General features: G+C 38.1%; 1 protein-coding gene across 1 annotated transcript; it reads right to left on the reverse strand.

The window, feature by feature from the left end:
* Window positions 1–5,250: 5,250 nt before the first annotated feature.
* On the reverse strand, window positions 5,251–27,462 carry LOC118907935 (ATP-dependent RNA helicase DDX3X-like). Its single transcript, XM_057496327.1, has 16 exons — window positions 27,382–27,462; window positions 25,256–25,316; window positions 16,931–17,078; window positions 16,123–16,278; window positions 15,946–16,045; window positions 15,466–15,601; window positions 14,313–14,398; window positions 13,963–14,061; window positions 13,722–13,882; window positions 7,298–7,442; window positions 7,023–7,167; window positions 6,624–6,805; window positions 6,435–6,552; window positions 6,056–6,209; window positions 5,653–5,786; window positions 5,251–5,454 (listed from the first exon to the last, which is right to left on the reverse strand). The coding sequence occupies exons 1-16, from the start codon at window positions 27,460–27,462 to the stop codon at window positions 5,375–5,377; spliced, it is 1,986 nt and encodes a 661-aa protein (XP_057352310.1). The 3' UTR covers window positions 5,251–5,374.
* Window positions 27,463–27,500: the final 38 nt, after the last annotated feature.

The raw sequence follows: 27,500 nt of genomic DNA on the forward strand, positions 1-27,500 counted from the left end.
GAGACCCCAATGCTCAGTCCCTTCTGAAGTGTCTTCTTTATCCTCTAACAGTATAATGACTCTAGTGAAGGAAAAAGATGGCAGAAAATTTAAGACAAAGTGTAATCCCCCTCCCCCAAAAACATAAACCGTGAAAAACCACCAGACTGAAAATGACCTAGAGTGCAGAACTACCTATATCTGGGGAAGAGAAGACATTACAGAAAGGGTAAAGTGGCAAAGCTGAGACCCAGCAGAACCTAAGACCTCCTCCCACACCAGCATACATGTGGGAGGAACAAGAACAGAGCAGGGAGAGGAAAGGAGCCCAAATCACTGAATATCTGCTTCAAGAGCACAAGCCCACATGACACGATACTCTGGTGATTAGTGGGGCTGGACAACAAAAATGCAGAGTGCTCCGGGTAGCTGAGATTCCAGCCAGTTGTGGAAAGCAGTCAGGACCTGCCAGCGCCTGACAAAACATCAAGGTGGGTAGTTTGAAAAGACTTTCCAGCAGTGAAGGCGTGCCAGGGGGGCAAGGGTAACGATGAGAAAGAGAGGTGACAGACACCTCCCCAATCTAAAGTAGGTCCCACAGGTCAGGAACTCTCGGTAGGCCCAGATGTTCCATCCGCCTTGCTTGCAACACAGCCCGGAATCTGTAGGTGGCCAGAAGACAACCCACTTGGCCCAGCACTAGTGTCAAGAGTTTTGGGCAAGGTAGGCAGTGAGGACGTCCACGTTTTCTCAGCTGTTTCAGCCCAACTGGGGAGATGCCTGTAGGAACCAGCCCTAGGAGCTCCTTCCTTCCCAGGGGATCCAGGTTCTGCATGCCTCTGCACAGCAGTCCCTGCCATTGCTGCAGGCCAACTGGAGGTCAGCCCCACCCACAGTAACCCCAGCAGTGACTTGTGTGATCACAGAGGCATGGATGAAGCAAACTGCTCACACAATCAGACCACCACAAGCCATACAAAAAAGTGACCCCTGTCCACTGCACACCAAGAGCTGGGACTCCAGACAATGTTTTATCTCACAGAAGTAACAACAAGTAAGAGAAACCATGGAAGAAACAGAAGAGAGTCCAGATATTTATGGTCAATTAATACACGAGAAAGGAACCACGGACATACAATGGGGAAATGACAGCCTCTTCAACAGCTGCTGTTGGCAAAACTGGACAGATACATGTGCCACAATGAAACCGGACCACTGTGTAACCCCATACACAAAAGTAAATTCGAAATGGATCAAAGACCTGAATGTAAAGCATGATACCATAGAACTCTTGGAGAAAATCATATGCAAAAATCTCCTGGACATAAGCACAAATGACTTCTTCATGACCATATCTCCCTGGGTAAGGGAAACAAAAGCAAAAATGAACAAGCAGGACTACATCAGGCCGAAAACCTTCTGTACAGCAAAGGACAGCACCAATAGAAAAGGCATCCTACCTTATGGGAGGATATATTCATAAATGACAGATACGATAAAGGGTTGACATCCAAAATATATAAAGAGTTCATGCACCTCAACAAACAAGCAAATAATCCAATTAAAACATAGGCAGAGGAGCTGAACAGACAGTTCTCCACAGAAATTCAGATGGCCAAGAGACACATGAAAAGATGCTGTACATTGCTAGTCACGAGAAATGCAAATTAAAGCCACAATGAGATATAGGCTCACACCTGTTAAGGATCACAGCCATCCAAAAGACAAACGGAGACATAGTGGAGAAAGGAGAACTCTCCTACACTGCTGGTGGTGGGACTGTATATTAGTTCAACCGTTGTCAAAAGCAGTATTGAGGTTCCTCAAAAAAACTCAAGATAGTAATAACATTTGACCCAGGAATTCCACTCCTATGAATTTACCCTAAGAATGCAGAAGCCCAGTTTTAATGTCATACACACCGCTATGCAATAGCCAAGAAATGGAAGCAACCTAGAGTCCATCAGTAGATGAATGGATGAAGATGATGTGGTACATATACACAATGGAATATTATTCAGCCGTAAGAAGAAATCAAATCCTATCTTTGCCAACAACCTGGACGGTGCTAGAGGGTATATGCAAAGTGAAATAAACCAGGCATGGAAAGACAAGTACCAAATGATTTCACTCATATGTGGAGTATATGTACAAGCAAAGAACCAAAGGCACAAAATTCAGCAGACTCATATAACCCAAGAATGGACTAACACTTATGAAAAGGAAAGTGAGTGGGGTGATGGGTTGAAGGGAAGGATATGTTGAAAAGAAAGAAAGTGGTCGTTATTATTAGCACGTATTATGTTGGCAGGGGTGCACTGGGAGGGCTGCGCAACACAGAGAAGACAAGTAGTAATTCTACAGCATCTTACTATGCTGGACACTGACTGTAATGGGGTTCGTTGGGGGGACTTGGTGATAGAGGGAGTCTATTAAACATCAAGTCCCTCATAGTTGTAGATTAACGATACTAAAATTTAGAAAAAACAGAGAATATAAATGTTTCACTTACAAAAAGGTACTAACAAAAAAACCAACCATACGCTGTCATTTATCCGTAATGCGCTCACCCTGCCCTCTATAGAGATGGGATGTTCGTTCCATCAGGACAGAAAGGACACTGAGATTCTCTACCTTAAAAAAAAAGATTTGTAGCCTTTTATGATTTATGTTTAACTGATTTGCTCTTTCATCTGTTAATTGTTAGTGGCTGCCTGCATTAGTGTGTTGTAATAATAGATGATCATAGAACAGAAATAAATGATATTGTGTAGACTGGACACCTATGCCATTTCTGCTGTCACTTAACAGGGTCCATCTATTTCTTGATCCTTAACTAGGTCCATGGAATACACACTACACATATGGGCTTTTCATATTTCTGTGACTTACAATGAAGATCCTCTTCTCTATATTCCAACCTAAATTCCACCATCATTTACCCAAACATTAAGGAGCACAAATGCTTCTGGCTTCATGAGCAAGCACTATTTCACAAATAGCTTTGGCATAACACCAAGAAATCTGACTTTCAATTCTTCACGTTTAGAGTACAATTTCATTTCTACCTCATTAAGTCACCATTGAAAACAAAAAGGCTGAGTTCAACTTTTCACTTTAATAAAAACAGAATAAATCCAGCACATGCAGTGGTAGCACGTAAAACAAATACAATTAGCACTAATAATCTTACAGTGACATGAAGTCCAATGTCTCCATTTAGAAAGTTTAAATGTTTTACCAACAACATTTGTTTTTAGTTTGCTAAAAGTTTCACATTTGTTAAAAGTGAAAATATTCCTGGTGGACAGAACATTGGAAAATTCACTCATTATGGGACTACCAAAGATAACCATGTTTGAGGATTGCAAATATGCTAGTTACTAGAAACCAAACCAAACATATACCTTAACAAAACTAAGAGAACCTTTTGATAATGTGGATACTTCACACCAGTGTTCATAAATGTTTCATGAATATTTTAAGTATATCAAAACCTTGGCATATTTTAATTTCAAGTTGCCCATTTGTCCTTAAATATTGTCAAGAAATCATTGGCTAGCTACACTGCCAATGATTAATCTGAGTCAAGCTTAATAAAACTTAACATTAAAAGCTCATACTACCCTGAAACACATTTTCACATACAGTGACGTTCAACATTTAAGTGCCAGTGTTTTTTCATACTGTCCTCTGGTCAAGTTTCTCTAAACTTTCTAAGAACACATTTAGGCTTACAAAAATAAATTGTGTCAAAATATTCAATGAATATTACACAAACTAGCAACAAAAAGTATCTAAAATCTATTGTGTGCAAATAGATTTCAACGACGACTCTGGTTCCAAATAACATTTTAGAATGTATAGTTAATAAGCTGCCTTCAACCATGTCCAAGAGACAGAATAAGATTGGAATTTTAAAACACGCACACAAGACGCATATATAAAATTCTCTGACTGCAGTAAGAACTTTGTAGAAAGTTATGGTGAAAATGTACAAGAGTCTAAACCTCTACACTAAGTGTAATAGCACCATAACAAATGCCTATACTACTTATGTTTTACAAGGCACAATATGCTTGAAATCTCCTGCACTTTATGATGTTTTTGCATTATGCCATCATCAAGATTAACTGGCAAAGATTGCTGCATTCCAGACACAAAATTAGCAGAGAGTTCAAAGTGGCAGAGGTATTTTTAGGGATGGACAATCATCTTTGGCCAAGTTAGGAAAGAGGCTATAAATATAATGGAACCCTATGCAACTAAGAGAGAATACAACTGCAGTATAGAGAAATGACACCTTGTGCAGTAGAGTACATATTTTCATCCTCTTTGATCTCAAGGATTTGTTTATTACTCTAATCTACAAAGTCTACAAATGTAAGCCATTTTAACATTTCAGTGCAGTTTTAACAGACTAATGTGAGTCTGTATTAAAGCCTGCTGTATAATCCTGCTTATATCCTCTTGACCAAGAAACATCAACACTAGCATGCGTTAAAGACTAAATTCTAACCCATAAAGAGGACTGGTAAATTGCCATGGGTCAGTCATCTACTATTTAAATTTCATGCATGGCCAGCATCAAAAACATCTAATTAAGATGAAATCCCCTCCAAGCACTTGTTATCAAACCTCTTCACTTTTCCTAATAGTATGCCCACATTTGCCTGACTTTACCCTAAACGTTACAAGAGGAATTGTATTACTTGCAAAATGCTTGAAGAATGTTTTGAAATATATATGGATACATTTGTACTTGCCACCTCAACATAGCTGCAATGGCTCAAAAGTTCTAAATGCCAAACCAGAATAGAGTGAGCAAATCACTTAGTACAATTCGCCACATTTTGAACTAATTCAGCACTAAGATGTTCTTCTTCCCAGTCTTCCTTTATGAAAATGTCTCAACACAAGCTACTGCCCAAGTTTTTTCCTTTACATTTATATCAAATTGATGATTCCTGCTAAGTGACATCATTAGACCTGTGTGCCAAGGTTTGATTTTAGCCCAACTTCAGTATCTTTATTTGAACGATTGACATTTTGGGCATTAGTGAGCCAAAAGGACATCAAAACAGTAAGTTGTCCTAAGTTTAAGTCACAATTAACAAACGATCCTTAGTCAAAAAAGTATAAATGCAGTTTGGGGTGGGAATAAGCAGGAGGGGGGGTTAATCTAAGCTACATCAATTAAATCTTTAAATCAACTTTATTAATAGACTGTTGACTACTGTTTTCTTCTTGTGTCTTTGAGCTCCGTTGAATTTTCAGGACAATCACAGTTGGTAACTGGACAGCAGTTCTTAAAGCTACACGATATGTTCTGGCTAAGATACATGTGGTTTCCAGATGAGGTTGTTTACAAGGATGACTTTGTTGTAAAGCAGATTCAATTGCCCCAGCAGCTGACACCCTGGAAGCTGTAATTTCCTCCATGTCCATCACTAGTGTAGAAGCCTCCATAACCAGCTGTCAAGAGATGTTAAAAAAAAATTCAGCCAGCACTTTTAAGTAACTTTTCTTTTCAAGTACTTTAAATATAAACGTTGTAAAAGATAGCTACAGAATTGGATTTTGTGTTCTTTAGAAATTAAATTTCTCCACTAATTTATTCTTTGAAAAAAAGAAGTCTTTGCCAAAAATATGAAATGGAAAAAATTATGTTACCTCCACCAAATCCTCTGCTGCTGCTGTCACCACCTCCACCACTGTGGCTGCTGCTTGCATGACTACTACTAAAGGCAGAACTGGTGGAAACTCTACTTTGTTGATAGTCTCTGGCACCAAATCCTCCACTGAATCTACTATTAAAAGGAAGAATTCTTTTAATGAACAAGAAATTCAATAAAATGACAATTCCTGTCCATAGACCCACTATTTCTGATTTTTCAAACCAGTTTCCAATGTGGTCAATTCCTCAGTGTTCCTGAAGACCTGAGCAGTTAACATCAACATTTTTGACTCCACTTCAGCCTTCCTAAGGCCATCCCTTATCCAAGTATGCGAATTGTGCACAGTATTTTACTTAACCCCCATAGAGAAAAATAAGAAGGCTGGAAACAATCCGTACCTCTTAGAATGTCCATGACTGCTGCCCTTACAGTGGTGTTCATGAGCCATGTTTCCCAACCAAGATGGCACTTCTTGTTTAGCTTCAACAAGTAGATCCAACAAATCCTTTGTGATATTTCTATTTCTTTCATTAAAGAATGAGGTGGCAAGGCCTACAAGAGTCCAAATATGTATATAATGCCTGGATTCCTGTGAAGTTGCTCAGTGTTTTTACTTATATGCAGAATAACTACAACTCAAAAATGTGACGTTATAATTCAAGTTAAACTGGAATACAAATAACTGTTATCTGACACCTGATTGATGTCATGTCCAACCTTCCCTTAAAAATAAAGGTTCTAGTATTTCAGATTCTGTGTCAAACTAAAACACTTTACCAAGGTTTCCTACACGTCCTGTACGACCAATCCGATGTACATATTCTTCAATATCACTTGGCAAGTCAAAATTGATTACATGTTTCACATTTGAAATGTCTAATCCTCTTGCTGCCACCTGAAAAATAACTTTTGTTAAAAGAAAGCAATAGTCAAACATGCATAACCCAAAAACAAAAATGTACTCACGGATGTAGCCACTAGAATCGGGCTTTTTCCTGAACGGAACTGGTGAAGGGCCTCCTCTCTATCCCTCTGTGATCGATCTCCATGAATACTGGTACAAGCATATCCTTCACAGGATAAGAAATCCTCGAGAGAACTGGCACGCTTCTTGGTCTGCACGAACACTAACGTCAGTGAATCCTTCCCTGAAAAATTGTATGTAAGATTTTGTTTACTAACAGCAACAGGTGTAATTACCTTTTCTAAATATTAACTGGCTTTCATTTTGTGCTAGGTAAACAAGCACATGGAGCTAATAAAAACTTAACACTTAAGAAGGTAAGTGAAAGACAAGGTAGAGGCTAAGGAGAGCCAAACTGGTCTTTCTTACACCTAGCTGACACTACTTATAATTCACCTTACCTGCTGCATTTAAGAGGTCAAGCAAAAATGACCGTTTGTCTGACTCTTCCACCCAAACTACCTTCTGCGTGATGCTTTCAGACGTAGAGCCAACTCTGCCTACCGTCAGGAAGATATAATCATCCAAGAAATCATGAGCAAGCCACTGAAAAAAGGGAAAAATAAAAGCCTGAAGTATTATTACTCTAACTTTTTAAGTGTCTGAAGACACTCAAGTACTTATTAACAAATACGTTCTAAAAAAGGAAGTTGTATTTTTTCTAAAAAAACAACACCTGTATTCCCTTAGGAAAGGTAGCACTGAACATCATGGTGTGGCGAATACCCTTCCGTGGCATACTGCCTTGTTCAACTATACGACGTATCTGAGGTTCAAATCCCATATCCAGCATTCTATCAGCTTCGTCCAACACTACGTATCTGTTACAAAAAAACACCCAATTTAGGATCTGATGAGAAACTTACAGTTGAATATAGTTGTGTCTTTAATTAAGCTTGATACATTTATCCAACACTCTTACTACACAAAGTAACACATGAAATACACTTAAGTCACACAAGCAAAGGAGATTATTACTTGACTCTGTACCAATACAGGCTAACTGTTATTTTTCAAAGACTATGTAGAAAGTTAAAATCATTCATGTTTTAATCTAAATACTAATAAATCACTACAAAATGACCACTAATATTAAAAAAGCTTCATCTCAGAGGAGGGGCCAAGATGGTGGCGACAGAAGGGCAGCAGAAATCTCCTCCCAAAACCATATATATTTTTGAAAATACAACAAATACAACTATTCCTAAAAGAGAGGCCAGAAGATACAGTACAACAAACAGTAAGGCTACATCTACAGCTGCGAGAACCGAGCGCCTCATGAAGGGGGTAAGATACAAGCTGAGGACCGGCAGGAGCTGAGCACTCCACCAACCCCCGCCCACCAGCGGGAGGAGAGGAGTTGGAGTGAGGAGGGTGAGGGAGCCCAGGTATGCTAAATACCAAGCCCTAGTCATCCTCACCGGGAGCACAGACACACAGTACATGGTGTGCTGGATATTAGGGAAACGCAACAGTAAAACATGTGAGCAGGTTGCCACTGCTGGTGCCCTAGGGACAAAAGAAAAGCGAGTGCTTTTTGAAAGACGTAAAGAGAAAGAGGCCTCACAGCATCCAGCCACACTCAGACCAGCAGCTGGGTATCCTGGGGAACTTCAGGCACCATAAACACTAACACTCTGAGCAGAAGTGCAGTTCTGAAGCCCCTCATGGTGGTTAAACAGCCTCCTGTCAATTACCCTTCCCGAGTGGTCCTGCCACAGCAGGGGAGCAGCCTGAGAGTAGCTGCGCCCACAGCAGCTGCCCAGGGCCTCCTCCACAGCCACCGGGGACAGACTCAGAGGCTCCACGGCATGTGGCAGCCCGGCACAGACAGAGGAAGCTGGGACAGGGTGTGAAGGGTAGCCGTTATCGCAGGAGAGCACACCCAGTGTGCCTGCCTCTCCCCGCAGGGCCCGGGGATGCCCCGATGGCTGCACCGCCTGCAGCAGCTCAGGAAATAAAACCAGAAGCTGCTCCTGGTGTGTGGGTAACCGGCACAGGCAGCGGAGAAGGGCAAGGTGACCAACAAGCAGGAGAGGACTTTGTGACACAAGCGCTACCTGCCTACAGCTTCCTCTACCGCCATGAAAAGGCGGAGGAATTTGGTGCAGTCCAGAATTACTCTTGGTGCCCGAGAGAGGGCCTGGAGAGATAGATTTAACCTAACTCCCTGAAAAAGAATTCAATATTAACGTCATAACCATGCTGATGGACCTGCAGAGAAATATGCAAGAGCTAAAGGATCAAGTTAGGAGGAAGAATACAGAAATAAAACAATCTCTGGAAGGACTTGAGAGCAGACTGGCTGGGGTGCCAGAGACCGTTAATGGAACAGAGAGCAGACAACAGAAACACAGAGAAGCTGAGGCAGAGAGAGATAAAAGGATCTCCAGGAATGAAAGACCATTCAGAGAACTGTGTGACCAAGCCAAATGGGACAATATCCACATTAAAGGGGTACCAAAAGAAGAAGAGAGGAAAAGGGACAGAAGGTGCCTTTGAAGAAATAACTGCTGAAAACATCCCAAAACTGGGGGAGGAAATAGTCTCTCAGACCTTGGAAGACCACAAGGGACCCAGGGAGGAGGACACCAAGACGCATAATTAAAATGGCATTGACCAAGGACAAGGCGAGAGTTTTAAAGGCAGCCAGAGAGAGAAAAAAGGTCACCTACAAAGGAAAACCATCAGGATATCATCAGACTTCTCAACAGAAACCTTACAGGCCAGAAGATAACAACATGATATATTTAATGCAATGATACAGAAGGGCCTAGAACAAGGAATACTGTATCAAGCACAATTATCATTTAAATATGAAGGACGCATTAAACAATTTCCGGAAAAGCAAAAGTTGAGGGAATTTGCCTCCCACAAACCACCTCTACAGGGTATTTTAGAGGGACTGCTCTAGATGGGAGCACTCCTAAGGCTAAATAGATGTCACTACAGAAAATAAAATCACAGCAAAGAAAGCACACCAACCAAACACTAACTAAACACAAAAAATAAAATCAACTACGCACAAAAGCAGTCAAAGGAAACACAAGGAGTACAGAATAAAACACCTAACATATAAAGAATGGAGGAGGAGGAATAAGAAGGGAGAGAAATCATCATCAGACTGTATGTATAACAGCTTAATAAGGAAGTTTGTAAGACAGGTAGTAAAGACGCTACCCTTGAACATTTGGTAAACACAAATCTAAAGCCTGCAATGGCAATAAATACATATCTTTCAATATTCACCATAAATGTAAGCAGATTGAATAAACCAATCAAAGGACACAGAGTAACAGAATGGATAAAAAAGCAAGACCCATCTATATTCTGCTTAACAGACACACACCTCAAACCCAAAGACATACACAGACTAAAAGTCAAGAGATGGAAAAAGATATTTTATGCAAACAACTGGGAGAAAAAAGCAGGTGTTGCAGTACTAGTATCAGACAAAATAGACTTCAAAACAGAGAAAGTAAAAAGCAATAAAGAAGGACATTATGTAATGAGAATGAGGTCATTCCAGCAAGAGGATATAACCATTATAAATATACATGCACCCAACACAGGCGTATCAGCATATGGGAAACAAATACTAACAGAACTAAAGGAGGAAAGAGAATGCAATGCATTCATTTTAGGAGACTTCAACAGACCACTTACTCCAAAGGACAGATCACCACCAGACAGAAACTAAGGACACAGAGGTACTGAACAACACACTAGAACAGAAGGACCTAACAGACTTCTATAGAACTCTACACCCATACACACTCTTCTCAAGTGCATATGCAGCATTGTCCAGAGTAGACCACGTATGAGGCCACAAAAAGAACCTCAGTAAATTCAAAAAGGTAGAGATTTTACCAACCAAATTCTCAGGCCGCAAAAGTGTAAAACTAGAAATAAATTGTACAAAGAAAGCAAAAAGGCTCACAAACACATGGAGGCTTAACAACGTGCTCCTAAATAATCAATGGATAATGACCAATTTAAAAGAGATCAGGCAATATTTGGAGACAAATGACAACACCACCACAAAGCCCCAACTTTTGCGGGACACAGTGAAGGCTGTTCTAAGAGGAAAGTATATAGAAATACAGGCCTATTTAAAGTAGGAAGAAAAATCCCAAATGAATAGTCTAAAGTCACAATTATTGAAACTGGAAAAAGAACAAATGAGTCCAAAGTCAGCAAAACAAAGGACATAATAAAAATCAGAGTAGAAATAAATAAAATTGAGAAGAATAAAACAATAGAAAAAATCAATGAAATGAAGAGGTGGATCTTTCAGAAAATAAACGAAATAAGCCCCTAGTCCGACTTAGTAAGAGAAAAAGAAGATTCTACACACATCAACAGAATTAGAAATAGGAAAGGAAAAATCACGACGGACCCCACTGAAATACAAAGAATTATTAGAGAATACTATGAGAATCTGGATGCTAACAAGCTGGAAACCTCAAAGAAATGGACAACTTCCTAGAAAAATACAACCTTCCAAGACTGACCAAGAAAGAAAGAGAAAATCTAAAGACACCAATTACTAGCAACGAAGTTGCATCAGTAATCAAAAAACTACTCAAGAGAAAAACCCCCGGGCTAGGTGGATTTACCACAGAATTTTATCAGACATACACAGAAGACAGAATATCAATTTTCCTTAAAGTTTTCCAAAAAATAGAAGAGGCGGGCAAACTTCCAAACTCATTCTATGAAGCCAGCATCACTCTAATACCAAAACCAGGCAAAGACTCCACAGAAAATGAAAACTACAGACCAACATCCCTGACGAACATAGATGCAAAAATACTCAACAAAATATTAGCAAACAGAATTCAAAAAACATCAAGAGGATCATAAACCATGACCAAGTAGGATTCATCCCAGGGACGGAAGGATGGTACAACATTCGAAAATCCATCAACATCATCCACCACATCAACAAACAGAAAGACAAAAACCAGATGACCATCTCCACAGACACTGTGAAAGTGTTCAACAAAATTAAACATCCATTCTCGATAAAAACTCTCAACAATATGGCTAGAGAGGGCAAGTTTCTCAACATAATAAAGGCCATATATGACAAACCCACAGCCAACATCATACTTAACGGTGAGAAGCTGAAAGCTTTACTACTAAGATTGGGAACAAGACAGGGATGCCCACTCTCCCCATTGTTATTCGACATAGTACTGGAGGACCTAGCCACAGCAATTAGACAGAACAAAGAAATACAAGGAATCCAGATTGGTAAAGAAGAGGTCAGATCAAATTGTCCTGTTTTCAGATGACATGATATTGTACATAAAAACACTTAAATACTCCACCCCAAACCTACTAGAACCAATATCTGAATTCAGCAAAGTTACAGGATACAAAATTAATACACAGAAAATCTACTGCTTTCCTATACACTTACAATGAACTTGGAGACAGAGAAATCGGAAAAAAATTCTATTCACAATTGCATCAAAAAGAATAAAATACCTAGGTATAAAACCTAACCAAGGAAGTGAAAGACCTCTATTCTGAAAACTACAAGACACTCTTAAGAGAAACTGAGGTCACTAACAAATGGAAACTCATCCCATGCTCTTGCCCAGGTAGAATGAATATTGTCAAAACGGCCAAACTCATTAAAGCAGTCTACAAATTTAATGCACTCCATATCAAAATACTACAGCGTTCTTTAACAAACTGGAACAACTCTAAAATTCACATGGAACCCCCATTTCAGCAGTCCTGAAAAGGAAGAATAAAGTGGGGGGCATTTTGCTTCCCAACTTCAAGCTCTACTTCAAAGCCACAGTAATCAAGACAATTTGGTACTGTCACCACAACAGACCCACAGACCAGCGGAACCGGATAGAGACCTCTTCATGCACGCATCTCCCCAGGCAAGGGAAACAAAAGCAAAGATGAATAAGCGGGACTATACCAGGCTGAAAAGCTTCTGTACAGCAAAGGACACCATCAATAGAACAAAAAGGAATCCTACAGTATGGGAGAATATATTCATAAATGACAGATCCGATTAAAGGGTTGACATCCAAAATATATAAAGAGCGCGTGCACCTCAACAAACAAAAAGCAAATAATCTAATCCAAAAATGGTCAGAGGAGCTAAACTACAGAGTTCTCCAAAGAAACGCAGATGGCCAACAGAGATATGAAAAGATGCTCCACATCACTAGTCATGAAAGAAATGCAAATGAAAACCGCAATGAGATATCACCTCACAGCGGTATGGATCGCCAGCATCGAAAAAACAAATGACAACAAATGTTGGCGAGGTTGTGGAGAAAGGGGAACCCTCCTACACAGCTGGTGGGAATGTAAATTAGGTTCAACCATGTGGAAAGCAGTACAGAGGTTCCTCAAAAAACTCAAAATAGAAATACCGTTTGACCCAATAATTCCACTCCTAGGAATTTACCCTAAGAATGCAGCAGCCCAGTTTGAAAAAGACATATGCACCCCTAAGTTTATCGCAGCACTATTCACAATAGCCAAGAAATGGAAGCAACCTAAGTGTCCATCAGGAGATGAATGGATAAAGAAGATAGTGGTACATATACACAATGGAATATTATCCAGCTGCAAAAAGAAAACAAATCCTATCATTTCCAACAGCATGGATGGAGCTAGAGTTTATTATGTTCGGAGGAATAAGCCAGGAGGAGAAAGACTAGTACAAAATCATCTCACTCGTATGTGGAGTAGAAGAGCTAAGAAGAAACTGAAGGAACAAAACAGCAGCAGACCCCAAGAACCCAAGAATGGACTAACAGTTACCAAAGGGAAAGGGACTGGGGAGGATGGGTGAGAAGGGAGGGATAAGGGGGTTAAAAAAGACAGGGGCATTATGATTTGCATGTATGATATGGGGAGTGGTGGCACGAGGAGGGCTTTGCAACAAAGAGAAGTAGTGATTCTACAGCATCTTAACATGCTGATGGAAACTGACTGTAATGAGGTTTGCGGCGGAGGCCTGGTGATGGGGGAAGTATAGGCAATATAATATTCCTCATGTGATTGTAGATTAATGATACCAAAAGAAAGCTACATCTCAGGTACAGAAATTAACTTACTTGCAGAAGTCTAATCCAATTTTTCCTCTTTCCATCATATCCAGTAGACGCCCTGGAGTGGCAACTAACAAGTGACACCCACGTTCTAAATCTCGAATCTGCTGACCAATATCAGCACCACCATAAACCACACAAGGTCGAACTCTAGACCGGTATGAAAACTGTAAGCAAAGGATTCATTGGGTAGTCAGAAATGTATCACTAATTAAAAATAGCAACAATAAGTAAAATGCATATTTACTTTTCTGGCTTCCTCATAGATCTGTACAGCCAGTTCTCTTGTAGGAGCTAAAACTAAGGAAACTGGGTATTGTTTACGGCGTCCATACCTTCCATTTTCCTAAAAAGAAATTTTATGAATTAAACTTAAAGACCCAAAATTTGTTCATTCTTTAAAAAATTCTTGACATCAAAATTCCCTTTGTTACTTAAAAATTACATGCAAAACTGGCTTTCTGTTGGATAATCAGTCTGAAAACAAAATTTAAAAAATGAAAATAAAGTACACTTGGCATCACTTAGAAAGAAGGGTCCCAACAAATATTTTGGTAAGTCTTCCAATGAAAAAACTTCTTACAAGGATTTCTTTACCTTCACAGCCCTCAAAGCCTCGACTGGACCATCTGCATAAATCTGACTTAAGATGGATAAGAGAAATGCTGCTGTTTTTCCAGAGCCTGTAAGAAAAACATTTTATGAAGTATTCCAAACACCCTCTTGTGTTAAGAAAATTTTACTCTACGAAAATTTTACTCTATGCCTAATTTTCTGGAAAACATGGTATATTTACACAGCTAAGCAAAAAGTGCCAGCCGAGGAACTTCTGTGAACATTTTATACAATGCACTATTCAATTCTCTGCATTTTAATTTACACAGAAACAACCATTTTGCTTAATCCTGCATCCACTTCCACTTCAATACTTTTTTGGTATATACACTGTTGGAATGTGAAGCAGGAGTCAGCAATTCCGAAGAGTCCAAAAGAGGGTTCTCAGGACCAGTATGTCTCTGCCATTGGAAAACTGTAGTTGTTTCAGGAAAACTCATTGAGAAAGCAGGCAGTGGCGTTAACCTAAAGGCCACAATTAGGTATAAAAGATGGGCAAGCATGGTGATATGATTGGGTTAGCCAAATATGAACACAGTGGACACAATCAGTGTGACAAATCAGACGAGGACGGTTGGTTAAAACCTCTCCACCAAGTGGACACCTGAAGCAGTTAGTTTGTGAAATGTGCATTAACTGTTATAAAACTTACTATACACATCGTATAATACATATATGACAGAGATTGAGAAAACTTACATCAACTTTAAATTCAAATGACTCAAAATTTGTAATACATCCAAACAGAAGTTTTAATACTGTTCTGCCATCTTTAACCCAACCTAAATTAAGAATAAATTACTATTCCTGCCCTCCTCCATTCCCCAATTCCCAAAATACTCTCTTCCTTTTCCCCAACCTAATTTTTATGGATCACAGGATCTTCCCTTGTTCTGTTGCAGCAGTATCAAACTGACAATTTGTTACAGACTTCCCCAAGATACCCTGATGAGACACACTGATTTCATCCAAAGGATCCAAAGACACAAGGTAAAAAGAGACATCACCAACTAGCCTTTACCTAGCTCAAAATCAAGCTAATAAACACAGTACTCAGGTACCCCTACACAATGTACTACTTTTAGCGCTAGTCTAGGTAAGATACTGACTTTTAAACTTCATCAAGTGAGCTTACCTGTTTGGGCACAAGCCATCAAGTCTCTTTTTTCTTTTATAATGGGAATGGCATGCTTTTGCACTGGAGTTGGACGAGTGTAACAAGTAAGCTCTATGTTCCCCATGATAATTTCTCCCATCTCAACATCACTGAACTGTAAAGAAATTTAACCAGATCAAATGTACATAAGATGAGAAATAACACTATCCATTGTAATTTGTTTGATAATACAAGAATGGAAGAAGCCAACTGAATGCCTGCCTATTCATGACTAGATTACACCTGCTTTCATTTCAGGTAAAATCGTCATGTTATTTTTTAAGAAAGCGGACTAATGTACAAATAGTGTTGGTTCTTCATTAGACACATTTTTTATTTCAGGATTACTGATAATGGTAACATTAAAAAATATCAGTCTCTCCTTTTTCATAATCCAATGAAGTTTTCAGTAGTAACTTTAATAAAGAATTGTTAAAAAAGTAACACAAAGCAACTTACACTTTCAATATGTGGAGGACAGTTATTTCCAGTTGCCTCTACTGGTATATCATCATACTTCTCAAAGTTAATCCCAGCGTTTCTTCCAGAAAACAGTTCCCTGAAACCAAATTATTATAATGCATATTATACTAGCTAGTACGTTGTCATAACAATCAACACCTTTCATAAACTTACTGCTCCAAGCGTTCACTTGGTGGAAGTGGTTTTGACCAATCATCCTCATCTGATCTGTCACCCCAACGACTGTGTCCACTGCATTCAAATTTGCTAAAGCCAGTCCTTTCACGACTGCCAAAACCATCATAGCCACTTCGTCCACGATCATCAAACCTAACCACAAGCAATTTGCCAAAATATGTCATTTATCCAAAGCCATGTTATCATCTTTCTAGAAGTATATATTAGTTAAACATTTTGGTCACAAGGACATTTAAGATGCCAAAATTCAATATTAACATCTCAATTTGTGAAATAAGGTCTTCTACTTAACCAATGGTTATACATAATGGATACATTTTCAGCTTTAGAAAACCAGCATTGTTCTTTCCTTTTTCTACAATTGTTCAGCTTAGAACAAGTCTCACATGCTAAGAATTAAGTTCTACAATACATTTAACTACTATAAACTTTACATCTGAATTTTGAAACTGATAAACCCAAAAATGTAAGATCAGGAAGAAAAGAAGGAATCTTAGTCTTGTTTGTAAAAAATAATACAGGGGCAACCAGATATTAAATTCGTAAGATCAGTTTATCAAAATTGTGCAGTCATAAAAAATGTTTAAACCAACACAAAAAGCCATAAATGATTAAACAAAAATAACACTATCAAATTGCATATTTCTAGTGGATGTAAATTAAAATATTAAATCAGTAAAGATCTTTGAGCTAACAATAGTAAACCAACATTTGCTTAAATTTGCAAAAGAAGAATGGTCCATTAAGGATGACTAAAGATCAACAAAATAACACAATAATTTACCTTCCCGTTGATCTACATCCATGATCACTGAAGAAAATGGGCTTTTCTCTTGAATCTCGAGACCCAAAATTGCAGTAGGCATCCTTATCTTTACAACTCCAACCTGACCGGTGTCTATCATCTAATCCCCCCAAACAAACAAACAGAAAAAGAAAAAAAATATGACATAATTCTGATCTTTCCAAATAAGGAGGTTTTCAGTCTTCTTTTTAAATTTCATCCCTGTAGAACACCAAGGGTCAATGGATTATTCATGAAAATCACTGGAAAAGAGAACTGAAAGATATAGGTAGTAGGTTTTCACCAGCAAATAGTCATGTTCTTGCCTTAAATCCTCTTTTCTAGGAGAAATTACTGAAGGGAAAAAGGAAACCTTATGATCTTAACATCAATGTACTAAATGAACACACCCTTTAAAATTAAGTTTACATGTAACGAAAGTATATTACTTTTACATTGACCATAAAACACACAGTTTATATTCCATTCAAGTGTCATGGTTTGCTATACTCCTAAAACCTAGGCTTATTCCGATAAGATTATTTTGAAAAGACCACAGATAATTCTTCTTAAAAGCTGAGACTGCTCTCTCAGAGAAATTTCAAGTGCCTCTCCCAAATCTTTACCTTCAGAAGTAAGCAAGTAGCTAGGGTAGCTCTACGGAAGCATTTTAGTTATGCCCACCCCTAAATACCTCACAAACCATAATACAAAAGTTGGTAAAATAAAAATACGTATTATTGCCAGACAATATACCCTTTCTGGAATTCCCAGTGTAACAAAAGGTTAATTAGCCTCAGGTCCTGTTAGTAGCCTAGGGAAACAAAAAAAAAAACGAATAGATACACTACGTGATTAGTAAGAAACAGGTCAGATATACTAGGACAAAAAATTTCAAATTTTATAATGGCTGAAGCACTAAATTCCAGGCACTGAATTATGCTTTGTCTACTTCTTATGGGCTCTCTGTAGAAAATAAGTGGCACTGTGAAAACAGGACTTAGTCAATTAGAAGACTTGGAGAAGGCAACTTGGTAGGAACTTTATCAGCAGCGATATAAATATGAGAAGTCAGTTGAACATCTTCAATACATAAGCACTGTTCTAGTTACTCTTACAAGAAATAAATTAAGTGAATGGAAATAGTGTAAAAGGAGTTTTAATATTTCTATTTGACTCGTAAAAGCAGTTTTGATATTTCTATTTGACTCCAGTGCACTTTTAAATGTCTTCAGACGTACCTATATATAAAATGAAGCTATCTGTATTCAAAAAATACCACTGGATTTTTTCACATGATCCTCAAGGAATAAACCACAAAACATTTGCAGCAGGTAGAGTTTTCAGTAAGAACCCTAAATTTAGTAAACATGTCCATTTGTTAAAACTTTTAACACCCTCGGATCTTCCAGAAAGGTTCCTCAATCCATTCTCATGAAGATCTCCCTATTTTTGAATTTACCTTACATGCGGTATTGGTAAGCACCTCCCCAGTTCAGTATTAAAAAAACCAAAGTAACAATTGGTGTGAACGTTATTTGTATAGGTACACTTACATAAACTATTGTCAAATACTAGAATACAACAATGTTGGATCTAGCTTGGGGAGAACACAAATATGTCAAGGAAAAAAGGAGACTCCAGTTCCTCCCTTGCCTAATTTCCTAATTGGACATGTCTCTAAGGCTCATCTACAGACATTGAAAAGTTAAGAGTAAACTTACACCACAAGCTGATAAAGACGAGAATCAGACACTTTATTAAATTTGTAGCTCCACCATTTGCCAGATGGATGAGACACAGCCATTAGCAGGGTGATTGTTGAATTTTTAAGATCTGTTCCAAAAACTCCTGAAGGTACTGACAACTCCCTTTCAAAACACTCAATATACTCTGGATGCTATGCCAGCAAGATACACTGAGGAGAACTCATTAACCCTTTTCATAACTCTGCAGTTACTTTGAAAAAAAACCCAGCATTAGCTGAGTTACCTTCTGGTAGATCTATACACACTTAAAAGTTTCATTCAGGAAAACCAGAGACCTCAAGCTATAGTTTATCTTCTCCCTTCCTAAAACACCCCCCTACCCTTACTTATTTACCAGTCTTTATTCTTCCCTTTCAGCTTTAAATATTTTTCCTGACCTTTCCCTTCTTTCAAAAATTTCAGTCATACAAATCATTCTAACAATATATTTAATAAGCTTTCACCACTGTACATTAAAAAACAAACAGTAAAATATATTCGGGATTTTCATAACATTTTAAGCAAACCTTTCAAATGAAGCAGTTCAGGCAAAAAGCTAACATCAGAGAATCTATCCAACTTACTAAGTGTGCACAAGCTTGTACTCCTGCATTTAACTGTTCTACAGTAAACCTGTATAAGGTGGCTTAATACATGTGCAGTTTTAATATACATATTTAATAGAGACATACCCATTTTCAAATTAAAATCAATCATGTTATCAATGTTTACAGATACAACCGCAGACTAGTGGGAACTGTTAACAGTAAAATTATACTAGTGAAAGTGGGTGAAAAGAAGTAACTCTGAATTACATTAAATTAGATGAACCTTTTCAAAGTTAGGAAATGCTTGTTCTTGAACAAGAGAAAATGTGTACAGACTTCCCAGGTACCTCATTTTCCCTAAGCTAACTCATCTCTAAACGTACAAAATGTTGGTTACAAAGTTGCTGTTAATCACCTACCTTTAGATGCTTCTCTGTTCCTTAAGTGAGGTGGTATATAACTCCGTTCTAAGAGAAAAAAAAATAAAAGCACATTATAACATCCAACACACAGCTTTTTACAAAAGCAAGCTTTAAAGCCTCCTCTAAACGTTGTTTTGCAGTAGGGAATAAATACCGAAAAATCAATTATTGCTTAAATAATATAATTTTTACCCTAAAATTGAAGGGTGGGAGACAAGCCTGGCAATCTTGGGAACATGGATTAAGAAAAAATTCCTCTTATCAAATTCAGTTCAGTTACTCATAGTTACTTAACAAACATTTAAAAAGGGCCATCTCTTAGTTAACTTGCATGAATTATAACATATAGCATGTATGGCCATCACTGTAAAAGCCTAAGAAAATATCCTCAAAAAATACACCATCCAAAAAAGATATTTCATGCAAACAATAGGGAGAAAAAAGCAGGTGTAGCCGTAATAGTATTAGACACAATAGAATTCAAAACAAAGAAAGTAAAAAGAGATAAACAAGGACATTACATAATGATAAAGGGCTCAGTCCACCATGAGGATATAACCTTTATAAATAGATATACACCCAACACAGGAGCACCAGCATATGTGCAACAAACACTAACAGAATTAAAGAGGAAATAGAATGCAATGTATTCATCTTAGGAGAATTCAACACACCATTCCCTCCAAAGGACAAATCCACCAGACAGAAAATAAGTAAGGACACAGAGGCGCTGAACAACACACTAGAACAGATGGACCTAATAGACATCTATAGAACTCTACACCCAAAAGCAGCAGGATACATATTCTTCTCAAGTGCACATGGAACATTCTCCAGAATAGACCACATACTAGGCCACAAAAAGAGCTTCAGAAAATTAAAAAAGATTGAAATTCTACCAACCAACTTTTCAGACCACAAAGGTATAAAACTAGAAATTGTAAAAAGAAGGCAAAAAGGCTCACAAACACATGGAGGCTTAACAACATGCTTCTAAATAGTCAATGGATCAACGACCAGATTAAAATGGAGATCCAGCAATATATGGAAATAAATGACAACAACACAAAGACCCTATTTCTGTGGGACACGGCTAAAGCAGTCTTCAGATGAACGTACATAGCAATCCAGGCATACTTAAAGAAGGAAGAACAAACCCGAATAAATAGTCTAATGTCAAAATTATCAAAATTGGAAAAAGAACAAAAGAGGCCTAAGTCAGCAGAAGGAGGGACATAATAAAGATCAGAGAAGAAATAAACAAAATTGAGAAGAATAAAACAATAGAATAAAAATCAATGAAACTAAGCTAGTTCTTTGAGAAAATACACAAAATAGATAAGCCTCTAGCCAAATTTATTAAGAAAAAGAGAAACAACACACATCAACAGAATCAGAAACAAGAAAGGAAACATCACGATGGAACGAACAGAAATATAAAGAATTATTAGAGACTACTATAAAAACCTATATGCTGAGAAGCTGGAAAACCTAGAAGAAATGGCCAACTTCCTAGAAAAATACAACCTTCCAAGACTGACCAAGTAAGAAACACAAAATCTAAAGAAATCCTTTACCAGCAACGAAATTGAAGCAGTAATCAAAAACCTACCCAAGAAAAAAAAGACCCAGGCCAGATGGATTGATTTACTTCAGAATTTTATCAGACATAAAGAAAAGATATAATGCCCATTCTCCTTAAAGTTTTCCAAACAGTAAAACAGGAGGAAATACTCCCAAACTCATTCTATGAAGCCAATATCACCATAATGCCAAAACCAGGCAAACACTACACCAGAAAAGAAAATTACAGACCAATATCCCTGAAGAACGTAGATGAAAAAATACTCAATAAAATATTAACAAACTGAATTCAAAAATATATCAAGAGGATCATACACCACAACCAAGTGGGATTCATCCCGGGGATGCAAGGCTTGTACAACATTCGAAAATCCATCAACATCATTCACCACATCAAAAAAAAAGAAAGGCAAAAACCACAAGAGCGTCTCCATAGATGCTGAAAAAGCTTTTGACAAAATTCAACATCCATTCATGATAAAAACTCTCAGCTAAATGAGTATAGAGGGCATGTACCTCACATTAATAAAGGCCATATATGATAAACCCACAGCCAACATCATACTGAACAGCGAGAAGCTGAAAGCTTTTCCTCTGAGATCGGGAACAAGACAGGGACGCCCACTGTCCCCACTGTTATTTAACATAGTACTGGAGGTCCTAGACACGGCAATCAGACAAAACAAAGAAATACAAGGAATCCGGATTGGTAAAGAAGAAGTTAAACTGTCACTATTTGCAGATAACAGGATATTGTACATAAAAAACCCAAAAGACTCCACTCCAAAACTACTAGAACTGATACCAGAATTCAGCAAAGTTGCAGGATAAAAAATTAACACACAGAAATCTGTGGCTTTCCTATACACTAACAATGACCCAATAGAAAGAGTAATCAGGAAAACAATTCCATTCACAATTGCATCAAAAAGAATAAAATACCTAGGAATAAACCTAACCAAAGAAGTGAAAGCCTTATACCCTGAAAACTATAAGACACTCTTAAGAGAAATTAAAGAGGACACTAAAAATTGGAAACACATCCCATGCTCTTGGCTAGGAAGAATTAATATCGTCAAAATGGCCATCCTGCCCAAAGCAATACACAGATTTGATACAATCCCTATCAAATTACCAACAATATTCTTCAACAAACTGGAACAAATAGTTCAAAAGTTCATCTGGAAACACCAAAGACCCCGAATAGCGAAAGCAATCCTGAGAAAGAAGAATAAAGTGGGGGAGGGGTAACTCACTCAACAACTTCAAGCTCTCCTACAAAGCCATAGTAATCAAGACAATTTGGTACTGGCACAAGAACAGAGCCAAAGACAGTGGAACATACTAGAGACTCTAGACATTAACCCAAACATATATGGTCATTAATATTCGATAAAGGAGCCATGGGCATACAATCGGGAAATGACAATCTCTTCAACAGATGGTGCTGGCAAAACTGGACAGCTACATGTAAAAGAATGAAAGTGGATCACTATTTAACCCCATACACAAAAGTGAATTCAAAATGGATCAGAGACCTGAATGTAAGTCATGAAACCATAAAACTCTTGGAAAAAAACATAGGCAAAAATCTCTTAGACATAAAAATGAGTGACCTCTTCTTGAACATATCTCCCCAGGCAAGGAAAACAAAAGCAAAAATGAACAGGACTATATTAGGCTGAATAGTTTGTGTACAGAAAAAGACACCATCAATAGAGAAAAAAGGTACCCTAGAGAATGGGATAATATATTTGTAAATTACAGATCAGATAAAGGATTTAGATTCAAAATATATAAAGAGCTCACCCACCTAAACAAACAAAAAACAAATAATCCCATCAAAAAATGGGCAGAGGAATTGAACAGACAGTTCTCCAAAAAAGAAATTCAGATTGCCAAGACACACATGAAAAGATGGTCCACATCGCTAATTATCATAGAAATGGAAATTAAAACCACAATGAGATATCACCTCAGACCAGTAAGGATGGCTACCATCCAAAAGACAAACAACAAATGTTGGCGAGGTTGTGGAGAAAGGTGAACCCTCGTACACTGCTGGTGGGAATGTAACTTAGTTCAACCATTGTGGAAAGCAGCATGGAGGTTCCTCAAAATGCTCAAAATAGACTTATCATTTGACCCAGGAATTCCATTTCTAGGAATTTACCCTAAAAATGCAGCACTCCACTTTGAAAAACACAGACGCACCCCTATGTTTATCGCAGCATTATTTACAATAGCCAAGAAATGGAAGCAACCTAAGTGTCCATCAGTAGATGAATGGATAAAGAAGATGTGGTACATATACACAATGGAGTATTATTCAGCCATAAGGAGAAAACAAATCCTAAAATTTGCAACAACATGGATGGAGCTAGAGGGTATGACGCTCAGTGAAATAAGCCAAGAGGAGAAAGACAAGTACCAAATGATTTCACTCATATGTGGAGTATAAGAACAAAGGAAAAACTGAAGGAACAAAACAGCAGCAGAACCACAGAACCCAGGAATGGACTAACAGTTACCAAAGGGAGAGAGACTGGGGAGAACAGGAGGGTAGGGAGGGATAAGGGCAGGGAAGAAGATAGGGGGCATTATGATTAGCATGTATAATGTCCTGGGTGTGGGAAAGGGAAGGGCTGTGCAACACAGAGAAGACAAGCAATGATTCTACAACATCTTACTACGCTGATGGACAGTAACTGTAATGGGGTTTGTGGGGCATACTTGGGGTAGGGGAGAGCCTAGTAAACATAATGCTCTTCATGTAACTGTAGATTCATGATAACAAAATTAAAATTAAAAAAATAAAAAACATGCACCATCCTACTATGCTGATGGACAGTGATTGTAATATTGTATGTGGGGGGAACTTAGTGATTGGGGGAGTCTAGTATACATAATGTTCCTCATGTAATTGTACATTAATGATACCAAACAAACAGACAAACAAAAAACACAGATCTGAGGGGAAAAAATGCACTAAATCAACTCCAATTACCCAAAATAAGGCTTTGTTTCTATTCTCGTAAATGAAGTCCAAGTTTAAATTAAAGAGCAGGGAAAGGAAAATGACAATAAGAACAGTGTGTGTTACCTCGATTGTTTGTAAGTGAACAGCCTGGTCTATCACCAAGGAATAAAAACACTTAAATCTACATAGTAGAAGAAGAAAGTCAGTTTTATACCTTAAAACTCAAATTTTAATCTCTAACTTTCCGACTGAATTAAGTATCCCAAACCGTTAGAATTAAATTATCCATATAATGGCAAATAACATTACCTGAACTAACCATATACTTAAAGAAGTTTTTTGAAGGGTATCCACTGCTTTCCTGCAAGCCTGAGACCAAGGTGAGATCAGCTGCTAAATGATATACCACCACCAATTCCTCTCCCTACCCAAATAGTAATGTCTGTGAAGTCCTCAAAACAGGAAATCAAGCCAACTCTGCTCCCCCAAAGAACAAAATATTTCAAGAGCTAACAAAAAGATGTAGAAACATTTTAAAGAATTTAATACAGCTGACATTTTATTTGTTTTATTTTGGTGTCATATAATTACATGAGCAACATGGTGGTTACTAGATTCCCAGCACCAAGTCCCCACCATACAGCTGACATTTTAAATTCTCACTACCACCTAACAACCCATACAGCCTAGTTCTATTTGTCTCAGATTCTTCATGGGAAATAAATGGCAGTAACTTTAACACATAAACAAATACAGGTTCTGAACAATATGGTAACAGTTCAGGTAATTTCACAGATAGAACATGTCTTCCACCTCCTTCCTGCTTGCCCAGGAAACAACAATAAAAATGTATTGGTACTACATTAATTTTCTTCTAAACCAAGTTACCACTCAAAAAGAACCACAAGTCTCTTACTGTCCAGGCCTGTCAAAGTAATTCATGTGGAAAACAGAAGGGAAAAAAGCTTCAATTAAAATTAGCAAAAACAATGACATGTGAACATTAAGCTAATGAAGATTTTAGAGAGAAAAAAATTACTTACTGCTTGTTGTAATTCCTCCTTCACTTTGATTATCAGAGGATTTCAGGTCTAGACCAGCAAACTGAAAGATAAGATATTAAAACTTCACATGCTGACACACGCATTACTACACTACTAAGGTAAAAATCAAGTATAGATAGCATTACAAACAAAATACAAATCTCAAGACTTACATTCCCTTTAACCCTATATATAGGCTAGCTGCCCTGTCTGCAGCTGTTAAAAATCTTAAGTATAGTTGATACACAATATACTACTGGTTTCAACTGTACAACATAGTGATTCAATACTTATACCCATTATGAACTACTCACCAAGAAAAATGTAGTTACTGTCACCAAAGATACTAAAAATTACTTATAAACCCTACAAAGGACAAATGCAAGAGGCAGGACGCCAGCACCCCACTACAGATAGTTCAAACACCTTCATTTAAAGCAATTTTCCCTGCAAAAATTTTCCTTACTAAAAGATCTTTAATTATCAAACTAAATCGTTAATCATTTCTCAAAGCCACTGGTTTTCTGCTTGGTATTCTTTTAAGCCTAAAAACATCTACCCAAAAAACGTTTAGCACAATTTGCAATCTCCTTAAATAACCCTATCTCAAGACTGATCAACTATTCAATTCGGTTAATCCCTAAGCAGAAACCCACCCCTCATCACCAACTGGCAGTTAAGCATTGTGGCACTTTACTAACGCTGGATCATTCAACTGAAAAGCAGTTATTTCTCGCATTGCAGGGATTATAGTGTGGCACAACTGACATTTCATTCTTGTAAAAGTCTGTCTTCAATCTCAGTTCCTACCTGCCAACACACTGGTGAGATTTCAACACCATAGAAAATGGTTATTCCGCTTTGTTGCACTGTAACTAACCAAAGAAGCTTAATTAAGTTCTATTTAGAAGCAGAACAGTTATATACACCAAAAAAAAAAAAACAACCCACGAAGAGCAAACAGCATTGTCACCAAATGTTACTAAGACAATAACGTTTATAAACACTGGAGTAAAAGTTTAAGATAACGTTACCAAATTACACCAAGGGTCAACATTAAGGCATTAAATCTTAATTATCACAACTTTTCCTGGACGAATTTGTTTACTACTTAATTCTAATGAGCCGCGGGGTGCAGTTTTTCGAGTTAAACAGATTCCATTTGCACAGGTAATTTTACAAGTGTGAATGCCTTTGCTCTAGATTTATTTTCAACTTTTGTGCTCTTTTAAACACGTCAAATCTCATAAAATTGCAGGCTTTTAACATAACGCATCATTAGCAGGAAAACATCCTCATAAAAGCAAGCGGTGAGATCTATCAAATCCCTTAAATATACATGTAACTAAAATTTAGGAACAATTAGTGTCATTAAGATTCTTGCACAATTTAGTAGGAGTTCGTCAGTTTGTGTAAAAAGTTATGCTCTATAAATTCCTTCTACTAAATGTGGAAGACATAAGGTGTGCCTTGAAAGTGCAAAACGACTCATTTACTGTTTCTCTGGAGAAAATACAGAAAAATGAAATAGAGTAGCTCTCCTGGCTACTCAGACTACGTATCCTTTCCCCCATTCCCAGTAGTTTGGCGAAAAATGTATTCTACTTAATTAGGGAAATCCTTAGCTTTGACTATTTCAAGGTTTCTCTCCTTAGGCACAATAAAGTCAGTAACAAAAACCTTATCTACTCAGCTGATCTACTGTCCGAGTACTTTTCGTCTCATTAACCCCAAAGTTGAACGATTAACAGAAGAACATGAACACCACATTGTACCACTCCCCAAATACGCACGGCCCACGGCTAAACAGTCATCCCGCGACTTCACTGATTTAGGAGAGGGAGCAGGGCAGTACTAGCTTCCTAACTTCCCAAGTCTTCTAGCCTGCGTCCAGCTTCCATTACCCCCAGTCACCGGTTAAGGGAGGCACACAGAGGCCATTGTTCCCTCCTCTAGTGACTCTTCCGGCTCTCCTGCATCACAAAACTTTCCACTACCGAAACGCGGCCTCGTTATCGGCAGCACCCGGCTATTACAAGGAGGCAGAAGGCCCGCGAGACAAAACTAAATAACCGTTTCATAGTTTATTTTGTAGTCAGTCATTCGGCGGCCCCGCTCCCACCGACCCAGATCGGGTGGGCCTGAGGCTTGTTACCCGACAACAGCGAGGCACAGCCAAACAGCCTAAACAAAGCGGCCGCCGCCATTACCGCTAAGAGACGGCCTCACTCCTTCCCGACGCTCT

Source organism: Manis pentadactyla, chromosome Y (assembly GCF_030020395.1).
Source record: "Manis pentadactyla isolate mManPen7 chromosome Y, mManPen7.hap1, whole genome shotgun sequence".
Lineage (NCBI taxonomy): Eukaryota > Metazoa > Chordata > Mammalia > Pholidota > Manidae > Manis > Manis pentadactyla.

Bases quoted from the DNA above. Each gene is read 5' to 3' on its own strand.
- LOC118907935 (XM_057496327.1), bottom strand. From the start codon at position 27,462: ATGGCGGCGGCCGCTTTGTTTAGGCTGTTTGGCTGTGCCTCGCTGTTG. The intron at 7,168-7,297 runs GTGTTGTTTTTT...CCCTTTTTTCAG, and splicing joins CCTTTCCTAAGGGAATACAG to TGGCTTGCTCATGATTTCTT. The intron at 6,210-6,434 runs GTAAAGTGTTTT...GGACTCTTGTAG, and splicing joins AGGACGTGTAGGAAACCTTG to GCCTTGCCACCTCATTCTTT.